The following is a 16,749-nucleotide window of genomic DNA, read 5'->3' as shown; positions in this document are numbered from 1 at the left end:
CTTCATAGGCTTGCAGCCTCCATGTTACTCTAATGCAGTGAGATTTTATGTTTGTTTTATCTTAATCATAAAATAACCTGATCCTGTTTGATCAAGGCATGAGACTGTTCTGACTTTTTCAATAATCAATTTTTCATCTTGCATCAAAATCCTGTCTATTCATTGTATGCATTTGATATATGCTGTTTTAATGTACCCAAGTGTACCTAAAATAATAAGAGTTTAATATACTGGCTCTTAATTTCTTTTTATTAATCAACCACTCGTAAACTTATGTTCACTGTTCTTTTTTATAAATATAGGTTTTGTGTTAAATCTACAGTATATTCATTGAGTGGAATCGAGAATCGAAATTGAATCAAATTGAGAGCTTGCGAATTGAAATCGAATCGGAACATCTGAATCGATACCCATCCCTAATTATAATACTTAGGGGAGGTTTAAACAGCTGCGGCAAGGGGGCGTGGCCCATGGGAATATCACGCATGGGCGACGCCCCCTCCCCCTGGGGAAATGGGCCTGCCACCACAGCTGGAAAAAATCCTAGAGGAAACACTGTAACTACTTAAATCCTAACCCTTTGTATGCAAGTATCTTGTATCGAATGGTTAAGCACATGGCCTAATATAAAGCGCGAGCCAAACAATCACTCGTTCTCCTTATATGTGTGTTTAAAAGTAATGCAGTTTGTGTGAATTTCGGATCAGACATGCTCGACTGTGCAGATCCCGATCTAACCCTAACCCGCAGACAGATCCCGATCTAACCCTAACCCGCAGACAGATCCCGATCTAACCCTAACCCGCAGACAGATCAGTTGTGTTTCTGCAGACTCACCTTACACATGCGCGCCACAGGGATATTGCTGAAGGTGCGCAGCATGTTGGCCTTCATACCCGGAGGAGGCTCGAACACGAAGATGCGTCCGGCACGCAGCAGGTTCACCGGCACCTGAGGGAGAACATCAATCATCAGATGAGGCATTCATGACACGTGACACAGACGTGCACAGGAAGTGATGCGGGACCTTCGGGTTGATCTCCATGGTGAGGAAGAGCCGGAAACTGGCGTGCGGTTGCATGGAGTGGAGCTTCTTCTCCAGCTGCATCAGCCAACCAGGAGCCAGATGCACGTTCTCCAGCATCACCCACCTGAAGCACACACACACACACACACACACACACACACACACACACACACACACGTGAGAGCAGCTCGTGAGCGCCGGAGGAGTGTGTGCCGGTCGGACGCTCGCTCACCTGCCAGACTTCACCGCTGTGTTGATGTCTCGGTCCGCCTTATTAAACCCTTCAGCAGAACCTGGAGACGGACAAACAAGAGTTCGGTTTCCTAACACTTTACTATATGTAAAATCATGTTAGTGCATTAAATAATATTAACAGATACAACTGATAAATAATATGTTAGCAAATGTTGGAATTAATGAAAGTATTTTTCATTTTTAGTTCAAGTTAACTAGTTCATGGAAGCTTGTGTCCGTCACATTATAAAACATTTTAAAAGATAATAGCAAATTCCAAGTTTATATCTTACAATTTTGACTTTATTTCTCAGAATTGCAAGATATAAAGTCAGAATTGAGTTATAAAGACTATCGCAATTGCGTTTTTTTTATCTTTTCTCAGAATTGTGAGATATAAAGTCCATATCATGCGATTGTATGTTTACATTACATCACAATTGTGACTTTATATCATGCCATTCTGAGATAAAAAGTTGCAATTACTTTTTTATTCTGTGGCGGAAACAAGCTTCCATATTAACTAATAAAATTCAGAACTGTGTGATTTGTAATTCCCTGGCAGGAACAAGCTTCCACTGTTGAACCCAGTGTGTTGTGTGTTATCACTGTGTGTTCGCGAGGTCTCACCGATGGAGATGGAGGTGATGTGTTTGTTCTGCTCGGCGGCGAGATCCCGCACTAGACCGCTAGCATCGTACCCGGGCACAGAACACATCAGCACCGGCGTCCCCGGCTTCACCTGCGCACACACACACACACACAAGCACTGTAGCAGGAGCCGCTCGCGTCACTCACACACACTGAAGCAGGAGCCGCTCGCATCACTCACTCACACACACACGCCTCTTACCTCGCTGTCCACGATGTTGGCCAGGTCCAGCGGCTGATCGATGATGGCCATGAAGTTTTCTCCCAGGATTTTGGACACAAAGATGTGTGACATGGCCAGCAGACGATCGGGTCTGAACGCCTGGATCAGCAGCAGCTGGTGGACAGCCTGACCAATCAGAGCTGAGGACACACACACACACACACGTCACTTCTGCAGGCGCTCACAGGACGTCAGGTCAGCTTTATTCATACAGCGCTTTTTACAGCACAGAGTGTTTAAAAGCAGCTTTACAGAGATAACAGGAAAATAATGCAACAAAGTTTGGAGAAAACCGTGATGTCATCGTCCAGCTCAGCTCAGTTCTCATATCATGCAGTCAGTGCAGGAGATCTACAATACTGCTGGATATCAAATGTGTCATTATCTCTGCACTCACTGGACGCCTTCTCTTCGCTCCACAGGTACGGCACCGACAGCTCAGGGGAGTTGCTCTCCAGCCACATGAAGAATTGCTGGAACACAGAAGGGGTCAGAGACGGGTCAGGTGATCAGAGAGGGGTCAGGTGATCAGGTGATCAGAGAGGGGTCAGGTGATCAGAGAGGGGTCAGGGGGTCAGAGAGTGATCAGAGAGGGGTCAGGGGGTCAGAGGGAGGTCAGAGGCGGGTCAGGTGATCAGAGAGGGGTCAGGTGATCAGGTGATCAGAGAGGGGTCAGGTGATCAGAGAGGGGTCAGGGGGTCAGAGAGTGATCAGAGAGGGGTCAGGGGGAGGTCAGAGGCGGGTCAGGTGATCAGAGAGGGGTCAGGTGATCAGGTGATCAGAGAGGGGTCAGGTGATCAGAGTGATCAGAGAGGGGTCAGGTGATCAGAGAGGGGTCAGGTGATCAGAGTGATCAGAGAGGGGTCAGGGGGTCAGAGAGGGGTCAGGGGACCAGAGAGGGGTCGGGGGACCAGAGAGGGGTCGGGGGACCAGAGAGGGGTCGGGGGGACCAGAGAGGGGTCAGGGGACCAGAGAGGGGTCAGGGGACCAGAGAGGGGTCAGGTGATCAGAGTGATCAGAGAGGGGTCAGGGGGTCAGAGGGAGGTCAGGGGGTCAGAGAGGGGTCAGGTGATCAGAGAGTGATCAGAGAAGGGTCAGGGGGTCAGAGAGGGGTCAGATGATCAGAGAGTGATCAGAGAGGGGTCAGGGGGTCAGAGGGAGGTCAGAGACGGGTCAGGTGATCAGAGAGGGGTCAGGTGATCAGGTGATCAGAGAGGGGTCAGGTGATCAGGTGACCAGAGAGGGGTCAGGTGATCAGAGAAGGGTCAGGGGGTCAGAGAGGGGTCAGGGGGTCAGGTGATCAGAGAGGGGTCAGGGGGTCAGAGAGGGGTCAGGGGGTCAGGTGACCAGAGAGGGGTCAGGTGATCAGAGAGGGGTCAGGGGGTCAGGTGATCAGAGAAGGGTCAGGGGGTCAGGGGGTCAGGTGATCAGAGAAGGGTCAGGGGGTCAGAGGGAGGTCAGGTGATCAGAGGGAGGTCAGGTGATCAGAGAGGGGTCGGGGGACCAGAGAGGGGTCGGGGGACCAGAGAGGGGTCGGGGGGACCAGAGAGGGGTTGGGGGACCAGAGAGGGGTCGGGGGGACCAGAGAGGGGTCGGGGGGACCAGAGAGGGGTCGGGGGGACCAGAGAGGGGTCGGGGGGACCAGAGAGGGGTCGGGGGGACCAGAGAGGGGGTCGGGGGACCAGAGAGGGGGTCGGGGGACCAGAGAGGGGGTCGGGGGACCAGAGAGGGGTCGGGGGACCAGAGAGGGGTCGGGGGGACCAGAGAGGGGTCGGGGGGACCAGAGAGGGGTCGGGGGGACCAGAGAGGGGTCGGGGGGACCAGAGAGGGGTCAGGGGACCAGAGTGATCAGAGAGGGGTCAGGGGGTCAGAGGGAGGTCAGGGGACCAGAGAGGGGGTCGGGGGACCAGAGAGGGGTCGGGGGACCAGAGAGGGGTCGGGGGACCAGAGAGGGGTCGGGGGGACCAGAGAGGGGTCGGGGGGACCAGAGAGGGGTCGGGGGGACCAGAGAGGGGTCGGGGGGACCAGAGAGGGGTCAGGGGACCAGAGTGATCAGGGGACCAGAGTGATCAGAGAGGGGTCAGGGGGTCAGAGGGAGGTCAGGGGGTCAGAGAGTGATCAGAGAAGGGTCAGGGGGTCAGAGAGGGGTCAGGGGGTCAGATGATCAGAGAGTGATCAGAGAGGGGTCAGGGGGTCAGAGGGAGGTCAGAGACGGGTCAGGTGATCAGAGAGGGGTCAGGTGATCAGAGAGGGGTCAGGTGATCAGGTGACCAGAGAGGGGTCAGGTGATCAGGTGACCAGAGAGGGGTCAGGTGATCAGGTGACCAGAGAGGGGTCAGGTGATCAGGTGACCAGAGAGGGGTCAGGGGGTCAGGTGATCAGAGAAGGGTCAGGGGGTCAGAGAGGGGTCAGGGGGTCAGGTGATCAGAGGGAGGTCGGGTGATCAGAGAGGGGTCGGGGGACCAGAGAGGGGTCGGGGGACCAGAGAGGGGTCGGGGGGACCAGAGAGGGGTCGGGGGGACCAGAGAGGGGTTGGGGGACCAGAGAGGGGTCGGGGGGACCAGAGAGGGGTCAGGGGACCAGAGAGGGGTCAGGGGACCAGAGAGGGGTCGGGAGGTCAGGGGACCAGAGAGGGGTCGGGGGACCAGAGAGGGGTCGGGGGACCAGAGAGGGGTCGGGGGACCAGAGAGGGGTCGGGAGGTCAGGGGACCAGAGAGGGGTCGGGAGGTCAGGGGACCAGAGAGGGGTCAGGGGACCAGAGAGTGATCAGAGAGGGGTCAGGGGACCAGAGAGGGGTCAGGGGACCAGAGAGGGGTCAGGGGACCAGAGAGGGGTCAGGGGCGCTGTGTGAGCTCAGACTGAGCACAGATGTGGAGTCGCTCACCTCGTCGGCCTGGACGGTGGACACCAGGTCACTGAAGGCGGGCACTCGGCTGAGGCGCACCATGGCTTCTGCCTGCTCTCCGCTCAGACCCTTCACCTTCGGCACGCTCGCCCCGCTCAGCACGATCTCCTTCCCACGCAAGTAGTGCTGGAACTCTGCGTCGTACGAGGGCTCGCTGGGAGACACGAGCAGAGAGAAACATCAGGCCTGCACCTGTCCACTCAGACCTCACCTGGACCTCAGGCTCAGAGTGTGTGAGTACTGTGTTTGGAGGAGAGCATTTCTGTCCCTCCAGTAAAAGTCTATTCAAACTAGGGGTGTGCGATACTGACAACAACATTATATCTCAATTTTCTTGAATTTGATAATTAGCTGTTATTGTGTTGGCACCTGTGCAGGTTTAGGACTCGTGGACAGCTGACTCCTAACGCTTGTCAGTCTTCATATTCCATATGCTGGTCAGTGTGCAGCAGTATCATCTTTTCCAATAAGATTAAATTGATTTTTAAAATATCACTTAATATTAACTTCTTGTTTATTTCACATTTGTAATCGTGCTGATATTTGGAGAAAGAACGGTACTCTCCGTGTGATATTGATGAACTATATTAAATTATATAAATATAAAAGACATGCAGAGGAATTTTTTCCCATTATCTTGAATATTAAGGGCATTATAAATGCATTTTATTAAACTAAATCACGCAGTAAAAGCGTGCACTAGCACAAGCGCTCTAGCCTAACTTATACTAATATCGCACACCCCTAACCCAAACTCTTCATCATTTAAAGAGACATGCACCGGAACGGGTCGCTGCGAACACCATGGAAAACAGAAGCTCAAGAAAGCATCAGGTTCTCTGTGACGAGCATTAGTGAGATCAGGAGGCAGCGGTCAGTACCTGGTCAGACCCTTCAGGTTGATGCGGGCGAGCAGCACAGCGAAGGTGATGTGATCCTGATGCAACATTCCTCGAGCCACTCGGTTAAACGCGCCCTACAGAGAACACACACACACACACACTTAAGTTCATTGCCCCATCAGCCATACATTTAAAGGATAATTCCGGTATTTAACACCTTGAGTCTATATTGTAGTTTGTTTTGGATGAACAAGAGTGGTGGACAACATTTTTTTGACAATGGTTCCTCTCTCGAGTTTTTGACTATAAAAGAATTGGCCATGGACCCATTTAACATTGGAGTCAATGGGCATGTCCGAAAATGTCATTAAAACAGCCAATAATGTTCATTTACAAAACTGTTAAACTCACCGAGTGGTTAGTGATGTTAGTTGATGTTCCAGAAACAAAAAGTGTTGCGAAATACAGTTTCTGTCGTGTTTTATTCGTCATTTTGTAAAATTCCATTGAATTCTGTTGAAGGACTGAGTGCTGGTTAATATAAATGCGCTACCGGAAACGGAAAGGGGGCTGTTTACATTTGGTCGATGTCGTCTTTTTGCTCGCTTCCGTTTCTCATAAGGCTAGCTTTTTAGGAACTTTACCGCAGTTTTTGACCGCACAAATTCGAACCATATTGAAAGACGTGACCACTGACCAGTGCAATATGAACTCGACTGTGACCGTGAGTGTCCCGCGAGACAAACATCGGTTATCGCCATCAAGTGGTCGGGAGTGTGCTAACGCTTCAGATTCAAATATTGAGCGGAAGTTACACGGTTGTGAAGTGTCTGAAAAAATAGTTCCACTATAGCAAAATAAACGGATTGGAATCATATATTGCGACGATATATTGTTTATAATCATCAACGAACACCACTAACCACTCGGTGAGTTTAACAGTTTTGTAAACGAACATTATTGGCTGTTTTAATGACATTTTCGGACATGCCCATTGACTCCAATGTTAAATGGGTCCATGGCCAATTCTATTATAGTCAAAAACTCAAGAGAGGAACCATTGTCAAAAAAATGTTGTCCACCACTCTTGTTCATCCAAAACAAACTACAATATAGACTCAAGGTGTTAAATACCGGAATTATCCTTTAACATGATATCATTAATACAATATAATAAAAATAAACATGGTAAAACTTTACAATAAGGTTCATTAGATAACATTAGGTAATGTATTAGCTAGCATGAACTAACAATGAGCAATACATTAGTTACAGTATTTATTAATCTTTGTTCATGTTAGTTAACAAAAATCCAGCTGTTCATAGTTTGTTCATGTTAGTTCACAGCGCATTAACTAATACAACCTTTGATTTGAATAATGTATGAGTAAATGTTGAAATTATATTAACTATGAACTATTAACTGCTTGTCAGGAGGGGGGAGACCGAAGATTTTTGCTCTTGCATTGTATGTAAATATGATGAGATGCAACTTCAATAAACTGAAACAAACTAAATGCTGATGAAATAGTGTTCATTCTTAGTTCATGTTAACTAAGGTAGTTAACTAATGTTAACTAATAACCCATATTGTAAAGTGTTACCATAAACATACTATAACATTGACGTTTATTGAAGCTCAGCAGCAAAAGAAGAGATGAAGTGTTTGCATGATTAAGAGTGTTTGCACGCTTAAGGCGCAGGTGTGTGTTCTCTGATGGCCGCACCTGGAACAGGTCTTTGGTGATGTGCGTCAGGCGCTGCGTGTGGTCGCTCACACTCTTCAGGTTTGGGTTCTCGTACAGCACCGTGTGGTAGATGTCCAGGAAGAAGTGCAGAGAGTACTGGTAGAGGAAGTGCATCTGCGGCGGGAGACAGATCCAGCATGAAGAGCAGCGTCGGGGAACTCAGTAACTACAGTTATGTGATCAGATTACTGGAGTAACTAGTGAAGTAACATTACTTTTACAGCAAAATATCGGAGTTACTTTTTCACATTTATTGACTGACAGCTCTCTTGTCCTCATGTTGAGAAAAATTGTGAGTAAGTGCAGAGGCGTATTGACCAGTGTACATGAACTTTGATTATTCAGTTAAACCATAAGCAAAAATTACTTTAGATTTTTTGAGTATTATTGGTGAAGTGTTAAACTTCTGCGCCCTCTATCTCTACCGAACCTCTACCTCGTCTCTACCGTACCTCTACCTCGTCTCTACCGTACCTCTACCTCATCTCTACCGTACCTCTACCTCATCTCTACCGTACCTCTACCTCATCTCTACCGTACCTCTACCTCATCTCTACCGTACCTCTACCTCGTCTCTACCGTACCTCTACCTCATCTCTACCGTACCTCTACCTCGTCTCTACCGTACCTCTACCTCGTCTCTACCGTACCTCTACCTCGTCTCTACCGTACCTCTACCTCGTCTCTACCGTACCTCTACCTCGTCTCTACCGTACCTCTACCTCATCTCTACCGTACCTCTACCTCATCTCTACCGTACTTCTACCTCGTCTCTACCGTACCTCTACCTCGTCTCTACCGTACCTCTACCTCGTCTCTACCGTACCTCTACCTCATCTCTACCGTACTTCTACCTCGTCTCTACCGTACCTCTACCTCGTCTCTACCGTACCTCTACCTCATCTCTACCGTACCTCTACCTCGTCTCTACCGTACTTCTACCTCATCTCTACCGTACCTCTACCTCGTCTCTACCGTACCTCTACCTCATCTCTACCGTACTTCTACCTCGTCTCTACCGTACCTCTACCTCGTCTCTACCGTACCTCTACCGTACTTCTACCTCGTCTCTACCGTACCTCTACCTCGTCTCTACCGTACTTCTACCTCATCTCTACCGTACCTCTACCTCATCTCTACCGTACTTCTACCTCGTCTCTACCGTACCTCTACCTCATCTCTACCGTACCTCTACCTCGTCTCTACCGAACCTCTACCTCGTCTCTACCGTACCTCTACCTCAACCTCATCTCTACGTCTACCATACACGTGTGAATCTGCATTTCCTTCAGCCTCACTACAACGTTGGCCTGAAAGGGCCCAAAAATAGAACTTTTTTGCTATAAAAATAAATAAAATTCCCAGCCCAGGTGAGAAAAAGTAACGCAATGCACATCTTTTCTTTAAAAGCAACTAAGTAACACAATTAGTTACTTTTTAAGGGAGTAACGCAATATTGTAATGCATTTCAAAGAGTGACACACACACAGGTGTGTGACCTGGTTGAGCACCTCCATGGAGAAGTAGATGCTGCTGCAGGCCGAGGCCAGGGACGCGCACACACACACGCGTGCGCACACACACACACACACACCTGGTTGAGCACCTCCATGGAGAAGTAGATGCTGCTGCAGGCCGAGGCCAGGGACGCGCACACACACACGCGTGCGCACACACACACACACACACCTGGTTGAGCACCTCCATGGAGAAGTAGATGCTGCTGCAGGCCAAAGCCAGGGACGCGCACACACATACGCGTGCGCACACACACACACACACCTGGTTGAGCGACTCCATGGTGAAGTAGATGCTGCTGCAGGCCGAGGCCAGGGACGCGCACACACACACACGCGTGCGCACACACACACACACACACCTGGTTGAGCGACTCCATGGTGAAGTAGATGCTGCTGCAGGCCGAGGCCAGGGACGCGCACACACACACACACACACACACACACCTGGTTGAGCGACTCCATGGTGAAGTAGATGCTGCTGCAGGCCGAGGCCAGGGACAGGTACTGCTGCGACACCGACTCCACCTCCTGCATCACGATGTCGGTCTCCTCCACCTTCCTCGTCACCTCCGCCGCCTCCTTCTTCAAGTTCTCCAGGGTCGTGATGATGGTGTCGTCGTCTAGGATACGACCCTTGACCTCGTTCAGGGCCTGCAGGAGAGACTTCTCCAGCTGACGCAGACGCAGCTGGAACTCACCTGAGCGGATACAACACAACCACATTACTTTCACTCAACTCAACTAAAGCATAAACACACAATGTGATAGATAGAGGAAACACACGTTTCTCTGGAAAACACTTCTACAGCCAGTTACTTTACTTTACAAAACGCCACCTGTGTGAGCGTCGAGTCAGAGGAGGCGGGAGAAACGACGATCTCCCATATTTTACATTTGGACTGCAGTACCTATTTCCACCACTAGCTGTCATTCTTACAGACTGCACCTTTAACACTCAGCACGAGTGCATCTCAGCGTTCTCCATCACTCACCCTGGAGCTTCAGCAGGTCCGAGCGCTTCTCGTCCACGTCGGGCCGCTCGGCCTTCAGCACCTCGTTCAGGCACTGGCTCTGGAGGCTGCTGCGGGTCACCGTGAAGTTCACAAAGGTCACGCGAGAGCAAAGGTCGGGAGGGAACTCCACCTGCACAGACACGACAATTCAAGTGTCATGCTGCGGAATTAATCAGAAAAATAACTGTGTCGTGATTAAATCAATGATGAATTTAATGATTTAAAAGAAATCGGAGGCATTAAACAAGTCAGTGCGCAGAAGAAACTCTAAACAGCAGGGCAGCGGGAAACTAGCGACTCGCCTAACACCATTCTTTTGTTTTATGTTATTTTATTCATCATACTGTATGATGCTTCTGAAATAAAACTCAGAAAGATGTGATGAATTGTTTTTGTAAATATGACTTATCCCATATATCATGTACAGTCTGTGTAAGTGTATGATTTAACTTTCCCCATGATGTGGAGTAAAAAAAACCACATTGCAATATCGAATTGCAATACATATCGTATCGGCACCCTCGGCACCCAGGTATGGTTATAGTATCGCTTCGGCACCCAGGTATGGTTATAGTATCGCATCGTGAGATAGGTATGGTTATAGTATCGCATCGGGAGATAGGTATGGTTATAGTATCGCTTCGGGAGATAGGTATGGTTATAGTATCGCTTCGGGAGATAGGTATGGTTATAGTATCGCTTCGGCACCCAGGTATGGTTATAGTATCGCTTCGGCACCCAGGTATGGTTATAGTATCGCTTCGGCACCCAGGTATGGTTATAGTATGCACTGCTTTTAAACAGCACTATGATATACTTAAACCAGATGACATGCAGTTGCCTGCCACAAATAAATGTCATTCTACTAACATTAATAATCACAATATGAAGGGAAAGAGCATTCTAGCCCTGTTCCCACAGGAGCTGCTGTACCGTGGGGTCTCGTGTGGAGAGGAAGATGACGAAGGACGGGGACAGATCGATGTCCTGATCCCCGAGAGTGATGAGCACTCGGCCACCGGTGCGCCGCACCTCCCGGTTCAGCACCGGGTTCAGGATCGGGTCGTAGCTCTCCACGTCCTGAGACACACACACACACACACACACACACACGAGTGAGAGAGGACAGATGCTGTAACATGAAGTTCCTGGACATTTTAAGCACTACTTATTTTGGTTTTCAAGGACTTCAATCAGAGATCTCACTTATCAAACAATATCTTTATTATCTTTCAAATTTAAAAAAGATAAACAGATAAATACAAATAAACTAATAAAATAAAGCTGTATCATATACTTGGATATTTATATGAGCAATATCACGTTCATAGTCATGTGAGATGTCTTTATATCTTTATCAGACTTTTAGCATGAAAATATTGTTTCATCAAAAAAAATTGATATATATTGTCTTTCAATTAATTACGCACTTTTCAAGCATCTCTTCATAAATATTTTCAAGGGTTTTCCAGGACTTGCATATCAAAAAGTCAAATTCAGGAACCCTGTGTGTGTGTGAGTGAGTGTGTGTGTGAGAGAGTGAGTGTGTGTGTGTGTGTGTACCTGCACCAGCAGAGGGTTGCCGAACCGCAGAGCGCTCTCCAGATTCTTCCTGAAGGCGTCGTCCAGAAAGCTGGTGCGCGTGATCTTCCGGTCCTTATACTCGTTCATGATGAACTCTGTGGCCTGACCCGACGGGTCGATGATCAGCGGATACCTGCGAACAGCACACGCGTGTGAGTGAGTCCAAACAACGGCTGTTAATGCCATGCCAGCTTTTAATGGCGATAGATTTATGATAAACCATATCAGGATTAGGGCTGTCAAATACAAATATTAATCAAATTTAGAAAAAACCTGTGAGTGAGTGTGAGCATGAGAGAGTGAGAGAGTGTGTGAGTGAGAGTGTGAGAGTGAGAGTGTGAGAGAGTGAGAGTGTGTGAGAGAGAGTGTGAGTGTGAGAGTGTGAGAGAGTGTGTGAGAGTGAGAGAGTGTGTGAGAGTGAGAGAGTGAGTGTGTGAGAGTGAGTGTGTGAGAGTGAGTGTGTGAGAGAGAGTGTGAGTGTGAGAGTGTGTGAGAGTGTGTGAGAGTGAGAGAGTGTGAGAGAGTGTGAGTGTGTGAGAGTGAGAGTGTGTGAGAGTGAGAGAGTGTGAGAGAGTGTGAGTGTGTGAGAGAGTGAGAGAGTGTGAGAGAGAGTGTGTGAGTGAGAGAGTGAGTGTGTGAGAGTGAGAGAGTGAGTGTGTGAGAGTGAGAGAGAGAGTGTGTGTGAGAGTGAGAGAGTGTGTGAGTGAGAGAGTGAGTGAGAGTGAGAGAGAGTGAGTGAGAGTGAGTGTGTGAGAGTGAGTGTGTGAGAGTGAGTGTGTGAGAGTGTGTGAGTGTGTGAGAGTGAGAGTGTGTGAGTGAGAGAGTGTGTGAGTGAGAGAGTGTGTGAGAGTGAGTGTGTGAGAGTGTGTGAGTGTGTGAGAGTGAGAGTGTGTGAGAGTGAGAGTGTGTGAGTGAGAGAGTGAGTGTGTGAGAGAGTGAGTGTGTGAGAGTGAGAGAGTGAGTGTGTGAGAGTGAGAGAGTGTGTGAGAGTGAGAGAGAGTGAGAGAGTGTGAGAGTGTGTGAGAGAGTGTGTGAGAATGAGAGAGTGTGTGAGAGTGAGAGTGTGTGAGAGTGAGAGTGTGTGAGAGTGAGAGTGTGTGAGTGAGAGAGTGAGTGTGTGAGAGTGAGTGTGTGAGAGTGAGTGTGTGAGAGTGAGAGAGTGAGTGTGTGAGAGTGAGAGAGTGTGTGAGAGTGAGAGAGAGTGAGAGAGTGTGAGAGTGTGTGAGAGAGTGTGTGAGAATGAGAGAGTGTGTGAGAGTGAGAGTGTGTGAGAGTGAGAGTGTGTGAGAGTGAGAGTGTGTGAGTGAGAGAGTGAGTGTGTGAGAGTGAGTGTGTGAGAGTGAGAGAGTGAGTGTGAGAGAGTGAGTGTGTGAGAGAGAGAGTGAGTGTGTGAGAGTGAGAGTGTGTGAGAGTGAGAGAGTGTGTGAGAGTGAGAGTGTGTGTGAGAGTGAGAGAGTGTGTGAGAGTGAGAGTGTGTGTGAGAGTGAGAGTGTGTGTGAGAGTGAGAGAGTGTGTGAGAGTGAGAGTGTGTGTGAGAGTGAGAGTGTGTGTGAGAGTGAGAGTGTGTGTGAGAGTGAGAGTGTGTGTGAGAGTGAGAGAGTGTGTGAGAGTGAGAGAGTGTGTGAGAGAGTGTGTGAGAGTGAGAGTGTGAGTGAGAGTGTGTGTGAGAGTGAGAGTGTGTGTGAGAGTGAGAGTGTGTGTGAGAGTGAGAGTGTGTGTGAGAGTGAGAGTGTGTGTGAGAGTGAGAGTGTGTGTGAGAGTGAGAGTGTGTGTGAGAGTGAGTGTGAGAGTGAGAGAGTGTGTGAGAGTGAGAGTGTGTGTGAGAGTGAGAGTGTGTGTGAGAGTGAGAGAGTGTGTGAGAGTGAGAGAGCTTGCCAAGTGTAAAAAAGTTTTCTAATGGGAATAAACCCATGTTCATCTTCTCCTAAAGTCTCGTGTCATCCTGGAACAGGTATAGACAACCTGGAGCATCACTGAAGGGATGTGTGTGTGTTCCTGCTCACCGGTTGAACCGCTTCAGCATGATGGCGTTCTCCGTGCACAGATCGTCGGCCGGCAGAGAGTTAGCCTGCCAGCGCAGCCTCTCGTCAGCGTTAGACAGATACTCCGTCCTGGCGATGTCTGTGCGGAACTACAGATCAGGAGAAGATCACAGGTTAAAGAATCTGGAACTGCAGGAAAAGCAGTAGAGTACAGATTAATAATCTCCATCTGCTGTTGATGAAGATGAGCAGTTAGAGAGACTCATTCATTCACATTTTCCATATACGGTATATACTGGCCCTGGTAATCATCACAAATACTTGCTACATTTCTATAAATCAGTTTTTGTGAATGAATGAGTTTCTCTGACTGATGCTCTAGTCTTCATCAACAGCAGATGGAGATTATCAATCGGTAATCTACTGCTATTCCTGCACCCCCCCCCCCGGTGTGAACGGTTGAATTTTCGGTTGAATTTGAACCACTGAATTTGTAAAGCGAAATAAAATGGACCGAAATTTGCCTGTCGAATATTATAGGTTGTATTTTTAAACAGAATTAATATTTTGGAAGTGAAATCTGAGAGGTGAATATGGATTATTGAATTTTTAATAATGAAAATTAGTTTGAAATGTTTTGTATTTAAATATTCACAGCTTGAATATACAACCATGTTGAATTTCAGCCCATAAAAACACAATGCATTAAAAGCAAGCACTGTTAATGCAATGCATTTCTTTTCAATTAGTGCAACTCAGCTTTTTTAGTTTGAAAAGCGTTTGTCATCATGTGCTTTCCACACTCGGCCTGAAGAGCGCGTGGTCAGTACCTGCACGTTGGCCTGCTGGAGGTGATGGGACCAGGTGGTGAACAGGTTCTGCCGCATCTGCTGGTCGAAGTAGCCGGCGTACGCCACGAACGCCGCGGAGAGCAAGCAGTCGCCCGCGATCGTGGACATCTGGTTCTTAAACGTCTCGCTGGTCTTTTCCCAGCGCTCCCGCTCGGCTGATAAACTCTTCAGCAGAGCTGTGCTGCGGTTCACCTGCACACACACACACACAAGAGACGAGTCAAGAGTCTTACACACACACCAGCTCAGCTCAACACACACACACCAGAGTCGAGTATTTTGTTAGTAATTTCCTATATTCTTCTTAAATTGAAGCATGGGTTATGTATTCTTATCTAATGTAATCCCTGTAAAGCGCTCTTTTACAGCCGCAGGGTGTAATCACCTTCGCCTCCACGGCGGCCAGATCGGCTTTGATGGCCTGCGCTTCTGAGATTAGCACGGCGTACTCCTCCTTGTAGCGCGCGATGCTAGCCTCCAGATCCCGGATCATCTGCTCCACCTCCTCCGCCTTCGTCTTGTTGTCCGTGGCGTCGTCCTCCAGCTTCTGCAGCTCGTTCCTCAGCGGCTCCACACGCTTCAGCATGTCTGCGTAATTCAGCTGAACACAAAGCCAGAGGTCAGGGGTCAGAGGTCAGGGGTCGCGGGGGGGCAGAGGTCAGCGCCGTACCTGAGCGATCGCCCACTTGACCATCGGCCCGCAGGCCAGAGACGCGCGGTTGACCTGCTCGTAGTTGTAGCTGGGGTTGGACATGTAGTTCTTCTTCATCTTCTCCCGGATGGAGTCACTAGGACACGCAGAGAGTGTGTGAGCGAGCCGACTGGCGTTAGACACACAACACAATCACAGTGTCCGAACCACACGCGATCATAGGCGCCGTGTCCATGCTAATCAGAGTTTCTGTCAACGCCGATACACCACGAGCGACTCTGCTTTAGAAAGGGTCGCGGTTCTAACAACATACAAAGACCATGATCATCTCTAAAGGCTTTATCTAATGTTCAAATCATTTAAATGTGAGTTTGAATATCATTTATAGCCGTACTGAAAACTTGAAAATAAATGAAAGGAAACAAGAAAGTTCAAACTGAGCAAACGCGCGTGATTGACATGGATTCTTGTTTTGGTCACTCAAGTATTTTTATAGTCCAATTGGCTTCATATTTATGAATGTGATTATGTGCCGATACATTTGCGCTCGCAGAGACTCCGCCCACGCGCTCTTCTGATTGGCTGTGGTGTTTGATTGTCACGTCTGGTTAGGACACTGACACACTCATGCAAATACAATGTTTTTCTTCAAACTGATACAACACACACATTATCAGTTAAACATTTCCAACCCCTCTGAGTAAAATATTTTCTTGAAGTTCATATTTCATCATTTATCACATTCACATGTTAATGGGTCTGCTAATCGAGTAATGGTCACATGATTAACCCTGAACTGAATAATGACTGTCTTCTGTAGAGCTGAGTCTGATGTGTCATCACTGATTCTGCTTCTCTGAAGCGGTCCTGTATGAAGCGCTGTCGAGATCAAGCTGTCTGGACGTGCAGCTGAACATATCTTTAGTGTTATTTTGATTCCATTTATTAGAATATGACATGATGCTGAAGTTCCTCTGACACACTCGTCTCTGACTGACAACTGAATGCTTCCTAGACTGACATATTTCAGGAAGTAGCTGCATTGCAAATGAATATTGTGCTATTGAAAAGCCTGAAGTGAGGCGTGAGGCCGTCTCGCTCGAGAGGAAGATGTGTGTAAGGAGATGATAATACCTCGTGTCCTCCGAGACAAAGTTGACTATGCTGGAGATGAAATTGTCTCTGATAATAACTTGTCTGATCTTTTTCCAGTCACTAGTTTCCTCGCCGAGCAAGAGGCAGATCGACTCTAGAGCCAGTTTAACGGCTGCCGGGGGGTTAGCCATAGCGCGCACTTCAACAAGGTGATGCTTCTTAATCGAGCTGACGGCTAGAGAGGGAAGGCAAGGGTTTTAGGACCACGAGGACAAACGGTTCATGCGGCGGGAGCGCAGCGGCCGCGGCGTCGGGGAGAGGGACCGAGTCACGTGACCCACCACTGTCGGGTCTATGATAACATCGTAGTTTGTTTGATTTATTACAGAATAAATCCCTTGCTGTGCAACTAAACTCATCAG

The 16,749-nt window shown here is 48.5% G+C and overlaps 1 protein-coding gene across 2 annotated transcripts in view; it reads right to left on the bottom strand.

The window, feature by feature from the left end:
- Positions 1-16,749, bottom strand: part of dync1h1 (dynein, cytoplasmic 1, heavy chain 1) — an 83,181-nt gene that overhangs the window by 19,503 nt on the left and 46,929 nt on the right. The window contains exons 52-69 of one of the 2 annotated variants that reach the window (XM_079633886.1): positions 16,367-16,562; positions 15,251-15,368; positions 14,966-15,181; positions 14,560-14,772; positions 13,751-13,878; positions 11,727-11,880; positions 11,097-11,243; positions 10,143-10,293; positions 9,595-9,848; positions 7,610-7,744; positions 5,922-6,016; positions 5,020-5,194; positions 2,533-2,608; positions 2,115-2,275; positions 1,892-2,003; positions 1,260-1,320; positions 1,028-1,151; positions 838-951 (exon numbers count right to left, since the gene is read on the bottom strand). In XM_079633886.1, the coding sequence (XP_079490012.1) occupies positions 838-951; positions 1,028-1,151; positions 1,260-1,320; positions 1,892-2,003; positions 2,115-2,275; positions 2,533-2,608; positions 5,020-5,194; positions 5,922-6,016; positions 7,610-7,744; positions 9,595-9,848; positions 10,143-10,293; positions 11,097-11,243; positions 11,727-11,880; positions 13,751-13,878; positions 14,560-14,772; positions 14,966-15,181; positions 15,251-15,368; positions 16,367-16,562 (2,630 nt within the window). The remainder of the gene's footprint in view (positions 1-837; positions 952-1,027; positions 1,152-1,259; positions 1,321-1,891; positions 2,004-2,114; positions 2,276-2,532; positions 2,609-5,019; positions 5,195-5,921; positions 6,017-7,609; positions 7,745-9,594; positions 9,849-10,142; positions 10,294-11,096; positions 11,244-11,726; positions 11,881-13,750; positions 13,879-14,559; positions 14,773-14,965; positions 15,182-15,250; positions 15,369-16,366; positions 16,563-16,749) is intronic. The other variant, XM_079633885.1, reaches the window with a different exon arrangement.

The sequence above is a fragment of the Phoxinus phoxinus genome, assembly GCF_949152265.1.
Source record: "Phoxinus phoxinus genome assembly, chromosome: 13".
NCBI classification, from domain to species: domain Eukaryota; kingdom Metazoa; phylum Chordata; class Actinopteri; order Cypriniformes; family Leuciscidae; genus Phoxinus; species Phoxinus phoxinus.
The sequence above is the reverse complement of the archived record's forward strand: the minus strand, read 5'-3'. Positions and strand labels throughout refer to the sequence as shown.